The 11,353-nt window shown below is 59.4% G+C and overlaps 1 protein-coding gene across 1 annotated transcript; it reads right to left on the bottom strand.

Moving 5' to 3' along the window:
- Positions 1–3,670: 3,670 nt before the first annotated feature.
- CHRNB2 (cholinergic receptor nicotinic beta 2 subunit) lies at positions 3,671–11,079 on the bottom strand. The gene is given in 9 exon segments (XM_040634471.1): positions 3,671–3,841; positions 6,341–6,458; positions 7,137–7,315; positions 7,420–7,644; positions 7,646–8,180; positions 8,952–9,061; positions 9,492–9,536; positions 9,719–9,864; positions 11,016–11,079. Coding segments are annotated over 9 exon segments (1,593 nt in total).
- Between the last annotated feature and the right edge of the window lie 274 nt (positions 11,080–11,353).

The raw sequence follows: 11,353 nt of genomic DNA, 5'->3' as shown, positions 1-11,353 counted from the left end.
TGACAGATGGGACAGCTGAGGCCAGGAGGGCCAGTGACGAGTTCGGGGGCACATTAAGGACCACAGCTGTGTGGGGGCGACATTCATGACCCCCCGGGACCCAGGGCTGAGTCAGCTGGATGTCTGCCCCCCCCAGGACATACTGGGAGCCCTCAGCCGCAGGGCTGCCCACAGGAGCAGTGTCCGTCGGCTCCTTACCCTGCTTTCCGCCAGGGGCCACATGCCGCCACCAGGTCTGGGCGCAGAGCAAACCAGGGTTCTGGGGACAGGTGCGGCCTCTGCACAGACCACAGCCCTGCCCTCCCCGTGCACCCGAGCTGTGAGGAGACCCCAGCCGACCCTGCCTCCAGGGCCCTTCTTTAAGAGGCCCCCCAGGAGCTATTTCTGGGCTCTGTCTGCTCTCGGCCCAGCCATTGGGCCATTTCTTTCCCGTCTGACCAGCGCCCTTGTAAGGCACCAATCACAGCAATTAGTTCCCGCCGACCTTCAGACTCTTGTACTGTCTCTCATGCCTCATGAGTCCAATTTCTCTAGCATCCTCCCCCCAGTTTCCCAAATTTGCCAACCCTGGCCCCCAAATATAAGAGAGACAAGACGTGTTTGGAAACAAATTTCTTTACGAGAATCTTGAGTTCCTAAGGAGTCTGGCCTGGAGTGGGTAGACCAGTGCGAATATTCCAGAAGCACAGACAAGGGGGGCCAAGGCCGGTGGGGGGGGAGGGGGACTCTGGGGGTGGGTGAGTGAGGCATCCTAGCGACGACTCCTAGACCTACAGTCCCTTAGGAGCCGTGTGACATTCACCCTGGCCCCTCGGGCCTGTTGGGACAAACATGGAAACGTGCTGCTAATTCTCGTTCCGGCCTGGGCAGGTGACCACCTGGCACCTGCTGGGCTGAGGGACGACGTGGCCGTGGCCCGGGCACCTGGAAGCAGAGGCTGAGAGCTGGAGCTGAGTGCACTCTGGCCAGGGACCAAATCAGAGGTGCCCCTTGCTTTCCCGTAGCCCGCCTCAAGGCCCAGCCGTGCAGGCAGCTCAGAGAGGCTCTGCACGAGTCTCCTGTTGACGGGGGCCCCTTCCCCACAGGCTGTTGTGCGGAACAAAGGCCTGGGGCTGGGAGGAGACAGGAGTCAAGCCCCTAGCCTGCCCAGAGCATTCCCTGCCTCTTGCCCTTCCTGCACGGACAGGCTTCCTCTGCAGAGCAGGCCAGCTGGGAGGCAGCCGTGTCCTGTTTGCTTTCAAGTTTTCGATGACTTAGTCCAGCTGTTGAAGTATTAGACGCCTCGCCACCAAGAAACTGTTTTCCTCCTGCTGTGGCACCAACCGTCACAGCAGTCTGCACAGGCCCGCTTATAGGACAAAGCGGTTTTCGGACGGAGACAACGCCCGCCCGCTTCCTCAGCAGCCCCTCCCAAGCCCACTTCGCTCAGGCTTCAGTCCAGGGTCTGTACCACCCTCTCCAGCTTGGGGACACTGAACTGGGCACCTGATTCTCTCCAAAGATAGGCCCCCATGGAAGGGGCAGGGAGCTCCTGCCAACACCAAAGGAAGCGAAGGGACAATGCTTGTCCCAAGTCAGGCAGCAGTTCCCAGGCCTCGGTTTCCTTACATGTCAGAGGCTCACTGAGAGCTGGGCAAGCTGCTGGCCTTCAGGCCCTCAAGCATTTTTGGTGACTTACTTGGACAACAGCCCCTTGCAGGAAGTACTCAAAGCAAGGACAAGCACAGTCACATGGCCCAGGCCGCAGCAAGGAACCCGGGAGAGCCAGAAGCCAGGGCCTCGGGCTGGCACCCCGCCCTCCAGAGGGAGGGCTCCTTTCCAATTGCTCTTCGGGTCCCCAGGGCTATGAATCTGCAGGGGGTCCAGACATAACACAGTCAACTCTCAGTTTGCTGCCCTAGAAGAGGGGGGTCTCCGCAGTGCCGAGATGCCTGCTCAGAAGAGAGGTCCCCCATCCGCAGGTGGGGAAATGCGCTGAGGCACATCTTGCCCTGCGGCCGGCTGAGCGTCCACAGCCAGGACAAGACGACATCAGCCCAGAGGCCCCGAGCACACACCTGTCTGGGGAGGAGCTCAGCACAGGAACAGAACGACGCTTTGCTGAAGGCACTCCAGAGAGCCACAGCTGTCAGACCCACCGAGCAGCCCCTGGGAAGTTCCTCTCGGCTGTGCTCCTTCAGTCCCCGGCTCCCCAGACCCCCACCCTGGCTCACGGGACTCGGTTTGTCAAGGAAGAGAGAAGGAGAGGAAGGGCGTGCGAGGAAGGCTGCCAGGACAGTCAGGTGAGCCCACTGCCCCCAGCTCTGCCCACCTCCGGACTGCACACTCGTCAAGTCTCCATCAAGTACAGACTGGGCTCCCTCCTCACAACTGTCCCCATTTCAGAGATGAGGTCGCTGAGGCCCAGAGAGGCAAAGGGACTTGCTCCCAGGGGCTGAGCAAGCCGGTGTGAGTCAGGACTAAAACCCAAACCGACAGTGTCTGGTCCCCCCCAGCCCGTCACCACCACCCCCACCTCTCCCACGCCTGCAGAAGCGGGAGTCCAGCTGGACTCCAGAGGACAGCGTGGTCTGAGTCGGCCTGCCCTTTGGCTGCTCTGTGACTGGTCACCTGCTGGCACTGAGGAAAGGCTGGGACCACAAATCAGAGCCAGTCACGTGGCAGGGGTGGGGGCAACAGGTCCGTCAGAGGTCTGTTTCCTAAGCTAAAAGGCCAGGTGGCCCCCAGCTGGTCCCTGGGAGCAGTGTCAGGAAACCGCCTCTATCCGCCGACAGGACAGAAGCAAAGACCATGCTTTCTGAGGAGCCAATGACGGCGGCAACAAGGTTCTGCTCCACCCAGCTCAGGTCTGCTTGGGGGGTTGGCCAGGGGGGTGGGGGGGCTGACTCTCTCCTACCCGGCCCCCTCTGCTGTGGCAGGACGGCTAGGTCTGCTGAAAGCTACAGCTTTACGTTCCTGACTCCAAAGAGCCGGTCAGTTCAGGTGGGGAGAGACAGCCAACAGCTCATGTCGTGTGCACAGCTGGAGGACTTGGCCTTGGGCTCCAAGCAGGTCACCGCAAGACTCCAAACTCAGGGGCTTGATGCCCGGCCTGGCCCGCCCCAAAAGAAAGGACGTGGGGGGAAGTGCAGGGGTGCCAGGACCTGGGGCTGGGCTCTGTAGCCCACAGAAGCAAGGGGCTGCGGGACTGGGCCAAAGGGCCCCCGAGGGTCTGATCACAGCTCCAGATGAGCCCCTGGACAGGCCCGCCAGCCCAGACACTGTCCTTCGGTGGGGGCTGAGCCGGGTCGCTCTGAGCTCCTATGATGTCAGACCACCACACTGTGTCAGCTCAGCACGGGGCCAGAGGCCCTGGGACTCTGCCCCAACCTGGCCCCTCCCCCATCGCACTTCCCTCAGAGCGGAAGGCCCAACATCTCCACTCCTCAGCCTCCACGCTGGGCCAGCAGCACTCCCGTCTGGCTGCTGTAAGAAGACAGGCCGGCAGTGGGTCCAGCCGCCAGGGCGCACTGGCCGCCTGCTGCCAGTGGTGCTGGGAGGGGCTCAGGGGGCGGGAAAGCCTGGGTCCGCGGCGGTGCCCACTCCGCCTGTAGCTCACTAGTCCCTCCTCTGCCCAAAACTACAGTCCACTGAGGCCAAGGGCTGAAGCCGCGAGGAGCTGGGGGGGGCCTCACTTGGAGCTGGGAGCCGAGTGGTCTGCGTGCAGGAAGGTAGCCGTGGAGTAGTTCTGGAAGAGAGGCTGCAGGAACATGCCAACGGTGCCAAAAACACAGACGAAGACAAAGATCCAGAGGAAGAGGCGGTCGATCACCATGGCGACATACTTCCAGTCCTCACTCACCTGGACAGAGGAGACAAAGGAGGCCGGGGGATCAGTCACATGATGCAGGACAGGAGTGAAATGGAAACGGGCTGGTCTCACTACACACACGCACCTCACTCCTCTCCCTTCATGACCCCACAGCGACTCTTCCAAAGCATGGCTCCAAACTTGGCTGCTTAGAACCTCCACGGGCCCCACGGCCTCCAGGGCCCATCCAAAAAGTCCTAAGTTTGGATCCACGACCCACCCATGACAAACGCCTACTTACCACCCTCTTCCACCCTCTGACCCCGACTTACCAAAGCCCCACGTGTGCTCTCAAGTCTCTGTGCCTTTGAGTCGCCTTTCTGTCTAGAATTCTGGTCTTCCCTTTCTCTGCCTGGTGAACTCCTACACATCCTTTAAAGCCCAAATCAAATGTTACCTCTTCTCTGAAGTGATCTTTCCTGACACTCCTGATCAGAGCAAACCGTTGTCCTCTCTGGACTCCCTCAGCATGTGGACACATCTCGATCACAGTATTTTCACTGCACTGTATCACCATTTCAATTTGCATGGCTGCCACCCGACCCCCACCCCAACCAGCTACAAGTTCCTAAATGACAGGGACACTAGCTGATTCATTTTGCAATCCCAGCATCAGTGACAGAGTGCCAGTGAATGGGTGTCCAATTATTGACTGCATGCCTGGCTCTGCAGGCCTCCCTCCTCCCGTGACTGCCTGGGGAACCCCGCCCGGCAGCACCACCTCCAGCACACGGTCCCCAGAGAGGGAGGGCTGGTCCCCAGATGTGATCACTCCGTCGGAAAGAGGATACCGTCGGGGTCTGATAGCTGCCACGGGTCTGCCCCACTCGGGCCTGAGTGCACCTGGGGGCCGCGAAGGAGGTCGCTGTGCACCTTCATTCGGTCGGCTGCAGACTGACGGCTTATGCATGCCACACCTGTGCTTGCCACGGGCCTGGCACCATGCCAGGCACGAGCCGTGACCAAAAGCAAGACAAACGTGGGCTGCGGCTTATCGTCCACGGAGGGAAAGGGGCACAAATAAGCAAGAATGAAATTTACACGCTGGCAGACGCTGATGAAGAAACAAAGAACTGAGAGACACGGAGGGTGTGGTCTGGGATGGCCTCTTTGAGGAAGGGACACTGAAGGTCACATTGGACAGGTAAGAAGGAGCCAGCCATGGCAGGAACAAAGCAAAGAAAGAAACAATCAGACAAACCCAAACTGAGGGCCCTTAGGCCAGCCCGCAAATTGTTCCAGATCGAAAGAAGGCAGGACAACTGAATGCAATCCGAGATCCTGGATGAGGCTGGGGAGCGCTGCAGAGCACATTACTGTGAAAGCTGGGAAACTTTTTTTTTTAAGATTTATTTGTTTGAGAGTGAGTGGGTGCACGCGGCGGGGGTAGGCAGAGGGAGAGAGAGAATCTCAAGCCGACTCCAAGCTGAGCACAGAGCCAGATGCGGGGCTCCATCTCATAACCTTGAGATCATGACCTGAGCAGAAACCAAGAGTCAGATGCTTAACTGACTGCACCACCCAGGTGCCCCAAAAGTTGGAAAACATTTTTTTTTAAAGATTTCATTTATTCATTTGAGAGAAAAACAGCATGAGCAGGGGGAGAGGCAGAGGGAGAGGGAGAAGCAGACTCCCCACTGAGCCAGGAGACCAACATGGGGCTCAATCCCAGGACCAGGAGGCCATCTGAGCCACCCAGGCGCCCCTGGAAAACTTTTAATATGGATTTTCTATCAGTTAAAGATATTATATGGATGTTGAATTTCCTGAATTTGATCATTGATCCTGGTTATGCAAGACAACATCCCTATTCTCAGGACAGACACACCAAAGTATTCGGGATAAAGGGTCGCAATGTCTGCAACTTACTCTCAAACAGGAGAGCAAACATTAATAGTAATAATATTTTTCTTTAATTTATTTACTTGAGAGAGAGAAAGCTGGGAGCTGGGGGGGGATCTCAAGCAGACTCCCCACTAAGTGCAGCCAGGTATGGGGCTCAATCCCACAACCCTGAGCTCATGCATGACCTGCGCCAAAATCAAGAGTCGGATGCTTACTGACTGAGCCACCCAGGTGCCCCAGTAATACTTTCTAAAAAGAAAAAAAGAAGAGCATTCCAGGCAAGAGACCAATGTGTGCAAACATCCTCAGGTAGGACAGAGTTTTGCTCGCTGGGACTAGTCGGCCAAGTAAGCCAGTGACCTGAGCAAGGGAGAAGGCACAAGGTGAGAAGGACACATCGTGCATTTGGATGGAGAACAGAGCTGACTCAGGGAGACGACCAGGGGGCTCGGCCCCGGTCCGGGAAGAGCCGGGGGAGTAGCCCGGAGAGGTGATGCGGAAAGAAACAGCTGAGTCTTTTGGAAATTGTGAACACAGGGCAGGACTTCCGCTGATCTGGACGGTGGGGGAGGTGCGAGAGAGGAGAGTCAAGAATCACTCCAGGTTTTTGGTCTGAACCACTGGGTGGACGGCGATGCCATTTACTGTAAGATGGGGAGACCGCAGGAGAAGCGAGCCGGTGGTGGGGCTGTAGATGGAGCACTGGGGCTTGGATGTGCCGGTGCGGCGTCCAAGTAGGCCACTGCACCGAGCACCGAGAGGACTGCGGCAGGAAGCGGCGGGGGCGGGACCCGCGGCGGCTAAGCCCCCGCGCTCGCCCGCCGCGTCTCCCCCGTGCTGGTCCCACCCTCCGCCCATCAGGCACGTACGCTGCTCCCGGGCCAAGCCCCAGCTCCAGACCGCGGTCCTGACCTCCCGGGGAACGGAAACGCCAGGCTCTCAAGCCCCCACCCCTACCCCCCAAGCGGTGGTGCTGGAGCCGCCCTTCCTCCCCCCACCAAATCCGAACTGCTGCATCCTAGCGGAAACCTGGCCGGTCACTATGGCAACCACTGCCGAGCCACAGCCCGGACCCCTCCCGGTACCCGAAGGCTGATGGCTGACCGCTGACCGCTGCCGGCCCGTAGCACTCTGCCCTGCGCGGGCTCGGGGTTCCCGGGGTCCCTCTCCAGCAAGGCGATTGAAAGAATAAGGTTGCGTGCACACAGGCGGGGGCTTGAAGACTTGCACTCGCCAGCCTCTCCGCCGACAATTCACCAGGCCTAAAGGTAGAAAACGGCTGTGGATCTGGTCTTCCTCTGCTCCCCACTAATCTTCTAGATCATGCCCAGTAGTGGAAGTGCACGAGGGACCAGTGGCCTTTGCGTGCCACACAGCTAGCTCGGCCCAGTCACCAGCCCGGTCTCTAGGGCCAGCGGGGTGGCTTCAGTCAGCGCCACACCAGCCAGCGTCAGTTAGCAGCCTCCGCCCGCCCGCCGAGCCGGTCGCATCGGCCCACCGAGTTCGTATCACTCCGTTATCGACCTCCGGCGCCGCCTCCCGAAAGCCCACGGAGAAGAGCCCGAGGAGGCCAGTGCCGCCCTGCACTCCCGCGCAGGCCTGGTGGCGCCGCGCCACGCTCTATCGCCACCAAGGCGCGACGCAACCGCACATGAAGCGACGCCAAACACCGCCGCTGGAGGTCAGTAGCTGCGCCGCCGCCGCAGCGCGCAGGCACCGAATACGACTCCCCGCTTCTTAGTGAGGCGCTTCGGGCGGTTGCTGGCTGACGCGGCCAAAGAGCAGGTTGGCTGAAGAGCGCGCGTTGGGGTTGCTGCATGAAGATAGCGGAAAGACGACTCAGACCCAGGCGCCAGGCGGTGCACACAGCGGTGCACGTTGGCACCACACGCTGCAGACGATGGAGAAGAAAAAGAGACGAGCACCATGGTGAGAACAGTGAGAGCCAAAGCTCACGAGCTGTACGTCCAGAGAGGTGTGTGTGGGCGGCACGATCTTGGAGATGAGCAGCAGGAAGACGGTGAGCGCCAGCAGCACGGAGATGCAGAGTGTCATCTTCTCGCCGCAGTCGGACGGCAGGTAGAAGACCAGGATGGCCAGCGAGGTGATGAGCACGCAGGGGATGATGAGGTTGATGGTGTAGAAGAGCGGCTTGCGGCGGATGATGAAGTCGTAGGTGATGTCCACGTACGTGGAGTCGTCCGGGTTCTCGTTGCGCCGGCCGGGCAGCGCCACGATGTCCCACTCGCCGCTGGGGGTGAAGTCGTCCAGGCTGGCCACGTCACTCTTGAGCACCAGGTCGATCTCCGTGCGGTCGTAGGTCCACGAGCGGAACTTCATGGTGCAGTTCTGCTGGTCGAACGGGAAGTGCTTCACTTCGATCTTGCAGGCGCTCTTGTAGATGGCGGGCGGCAGCCAGAAGATGCTGCCGTCATAGGAGACCACGGCGTTGGAATAGAAGGACACCTCGTACATGCCGTCAGCACTGCCGAGGGAGGAGCAGTGAGCCCCGGCGCACGCATACCTGCACCCCACCCATCAAGCCAGCCCTGAGCCGGAGGAGGGGAAACCCAGGTCTGAGAGTAACCATCCAGGAGTATACGGAGGTGGGGCAGGAATTGAGCAAGAAGGGGATCTGGGTGAGTTGGTGGTCAGGAGGCCTGTGAGGCCTTTTGGAGGCAGAAGAGGGAGGATGACGGGGGCTGTCTGCCACTTGTCATGCATTGTGCAAGCGGGTTGCTCCTCACGCCAGTGGAGAAGTTGGGGGAGCCAGGGAGGCCAGAGTAAGGAACCCCAGGCAATGAGGGGGACAGGGCAGGTGGGAGCAGGAGATGCACCCACTAGTGATTTGGGATCTTGGAAGTAAGTGGGATTATTGCAGGAAAGGGGACAGAACCCAGAGGACACGCTAGGGCCTCCAGGTTCTTTGATCCTGAACAATCCTCCAGGAAAGCCTATTCTTAAATCAGTATAGGCGCTGGGGCTGTCAATCCCTGTCTATATCCCACTGCGGCTCCCAGCAGTGGGACTCAGATTTGGCGAGGAGGGGATTGGCCATGGCCCAAATCACCTTGGAGTTGTCGGGGTTCTCCACATTACACCTCACTAGTCTGGGTCTGTCCGCCTGCACTGTCTGTGCCAGCGAGAAATCCCTTCTGTCCGGCAGCATGAGCTAATTCACTTTCCCTAGGACCCTTCCCTCTCAGAGCACCCCTGGGGTCACCTCCGGCCTTCCCATCGCTCCAAGGCCACCTACTTGTTGTATAGAACCACATCTGGGAGCCAGATGTGTTTGGAAGGGAGCCGAACTTTCTTCATGTTGTCAAACTCCTCAGGCTTCCAGGTGAGCCGGTAGTCCTCCCATTCCTGGGAAAGGGAGAGAGGGAAGCTTACAAGCCCATGACCTTGCTGAGGCTCAAGGTCAAGGACAGGAGGAGGGTAGGCAATCTGGATTGAGGAGGATTTGAAAAGCCATCCCCTCCCCACAGTGACTTCTCGGCCCAGCAAATGTGGTTCGTAAGATACTCTCTGGTAATTTGCACATCTAAGCCAAGATATAAGAATCTACATTTTACAAATAAGAAAACGAATCCTGTAGAGTTTAACGTGTTCAAACTCACCGAGCCGGTGAGTGGAAGCACCAAGTTTCAGATCCAGTTATTTAGCTCTCCAAAGTCTATACCTTTCTGCCTTTTTTGAGGAGATTAAAAGTGAGGGAAAGCACATGCGAAACAAAAACAAAAACAAGGCGGGAAGAGCAAACCAGGGACGTGGACTGGGCAGGAAGAGCGCTAACCTGCGTCAGCCAGACATTGGTGGTCATGATCTGCTCCCGCTCATGCTGCAGGGAAGAAGAGAAGCTGCTGAGAAGGCCCCGCAGCCTGCAGGCTCACTGCAACCACCCACGGTCCTTCCCGTGCCTCCCCAAGCCTTGGGATTTCCGGAGGAGTAAGCACAAACATGAACACATTCTGGCTGTTCTGACTTGAGTAGCTGGGCAGAGAGTTTGGGACCCGCACTCACCACACTAATGAGCTGGGCCAGGGACACCATGAGCTGTACCGTCACCAGCTCAGAGCCATTGGTGGCTGGGCGAATGAGCTTGTTGTACCGGGAAGGATCCAGGAGATGCTCCACCAGCCGCTCCTCTGTGTCAGTACCCCAGACTCCTGGGCAGGGGGGCAGGGGGCAGGAAGGAAGGAAGTAGGCAAGGAGGGTGCACCTCGCAGCCCACTCTCCCTAGGCAAGTGGGGCAACCAGGCCAGAACAGGAGCTTGCCACCGCTCCGTCCCTAAGGATGCAGCAGGATGCTTAGGTTATCCCATGAGGGCCAGTCCCAGAGAAGCCTTCTCCGAGATCACCGACCAGGGAGACCAGACAGCCTCACACAGATGTCTCCTGACTAAAAACCCACTCTGCAAGGATTAGTACAGACCTGCTCTTCCTGCAAGGTCTCAGACTGTGGTTTCAAAACACTTGCGATTTCATGTTTTCATGGCTTCTAAAAGATCCCTGCAGTTCAAGGAGGGTTTTGGATGGAGGTGAAAGGGAACAGCTCTTTATGTCCCACCTCAGTCAGGGCCCATCTATGTAAACCAGTAACATTATGCGCCTCCACATGTGACCGGGGCTGTGACCCCACCCCACCCCCACCTTCCCTGGCGCTGGGTTGGAGTGGATGCTGGGCTGCCTGCGCTGGGCCTCAGAACATGTATTCAGTCACAAATTCCACACATACGGGAGCCCCCCGCCCAGGAGATGGCATGCAGTTGTGGGAAGCTCGGTTAGCTGCACAAGCCCTTTGTACCCACCCCTCCACAGACTGTCTCTCCCGCAGCTCTGCACAGAGCTACCCCCACCCCGCAGAGCTCCTTCCTGGCCCTTAGCCTGGCAGAGCGCCTTCCCTTCCAAGTCTTCCATCCCACCCTACAAGAGAGTTGAGAAGTCACTTCTCTCCCCTGTCTTGCCCCTGTGGAGTGGCCAGAATCAGGAGCCCAGTGTGGGGCACAGAAAATGATGGAGAGCTAAGGGAGGGTGCCCTTCCAGATATAGTTCTGGAGATAATATTTCACGAGAAGTCAAATGGCATCTCAGCCACAGAGTGTGCCTTCCTGCCACCCCAGAAAGCCTGGGGAGATCGCCTCCCTCCTCCCTCCCTTTGCCCACGCCCTCCCCACCACCATTGCCCGGGTCTCCCTCGCTTCCTTGCATCGCCTACTCCTTCGGGGATGTCCTCCTCCCAGCTCCGTCGCCCAGGCGTCCCCCCGTAGACTCGTCTACCGCTGGGGCTCCCCCTTGCAGCTTGGAGCCCGGTTCTTACCTGCGCGCAGCCCGAGGAGGCCGAAGCCCAGCAGCAGCGCCGCGGGGCCGGAGCGCAGGGCCATGCCGCGAGCGGGGCGCTGTCCGCGGTGCTGAAGCCGCGCCCGCGCCGCCGGAAGGGCCCTGCGCGCGGGCGGCCGCGGGGCGGCGGGGCGGCGGGGCGGCGGGGCGGCGGGGGGAGCCGGCTTCGCGCTCGCCCCGGCCGGAGCAGGCGGACGCTTTTCCGGCAGCTCTTCCAGGGAACACAACTGGGACGGTGAGGGGGAGGAGTCTCCGCCCCGGAGGCGGAAGCGCCGGAGCCCAGGAAAAAAGGGGGTCCCTGGGTGGGACGTCCTGCTG

This window comes from Ursus maritimus, unplaced genomic scaffold, assembly GCF_017311325.1.
Source record: "Ursus maritimus isolate PB19 unplaced genomic scaffold, ASM1731132v1 scaffold_2, whole genome shotgun sequence".
NCBI classification, from domain to species: domain Eukaryota; kingdom Metazoa; phylum Chordata; class Mammalia; order Carnivora; family Ursidae; genus Ursus; species Ursus maritimus.
The sequence above is the reverse complement of the archived record's forward strand: the minus strand, read 5'-3'. Positions and strand labels throughout refer to the sequence as shown.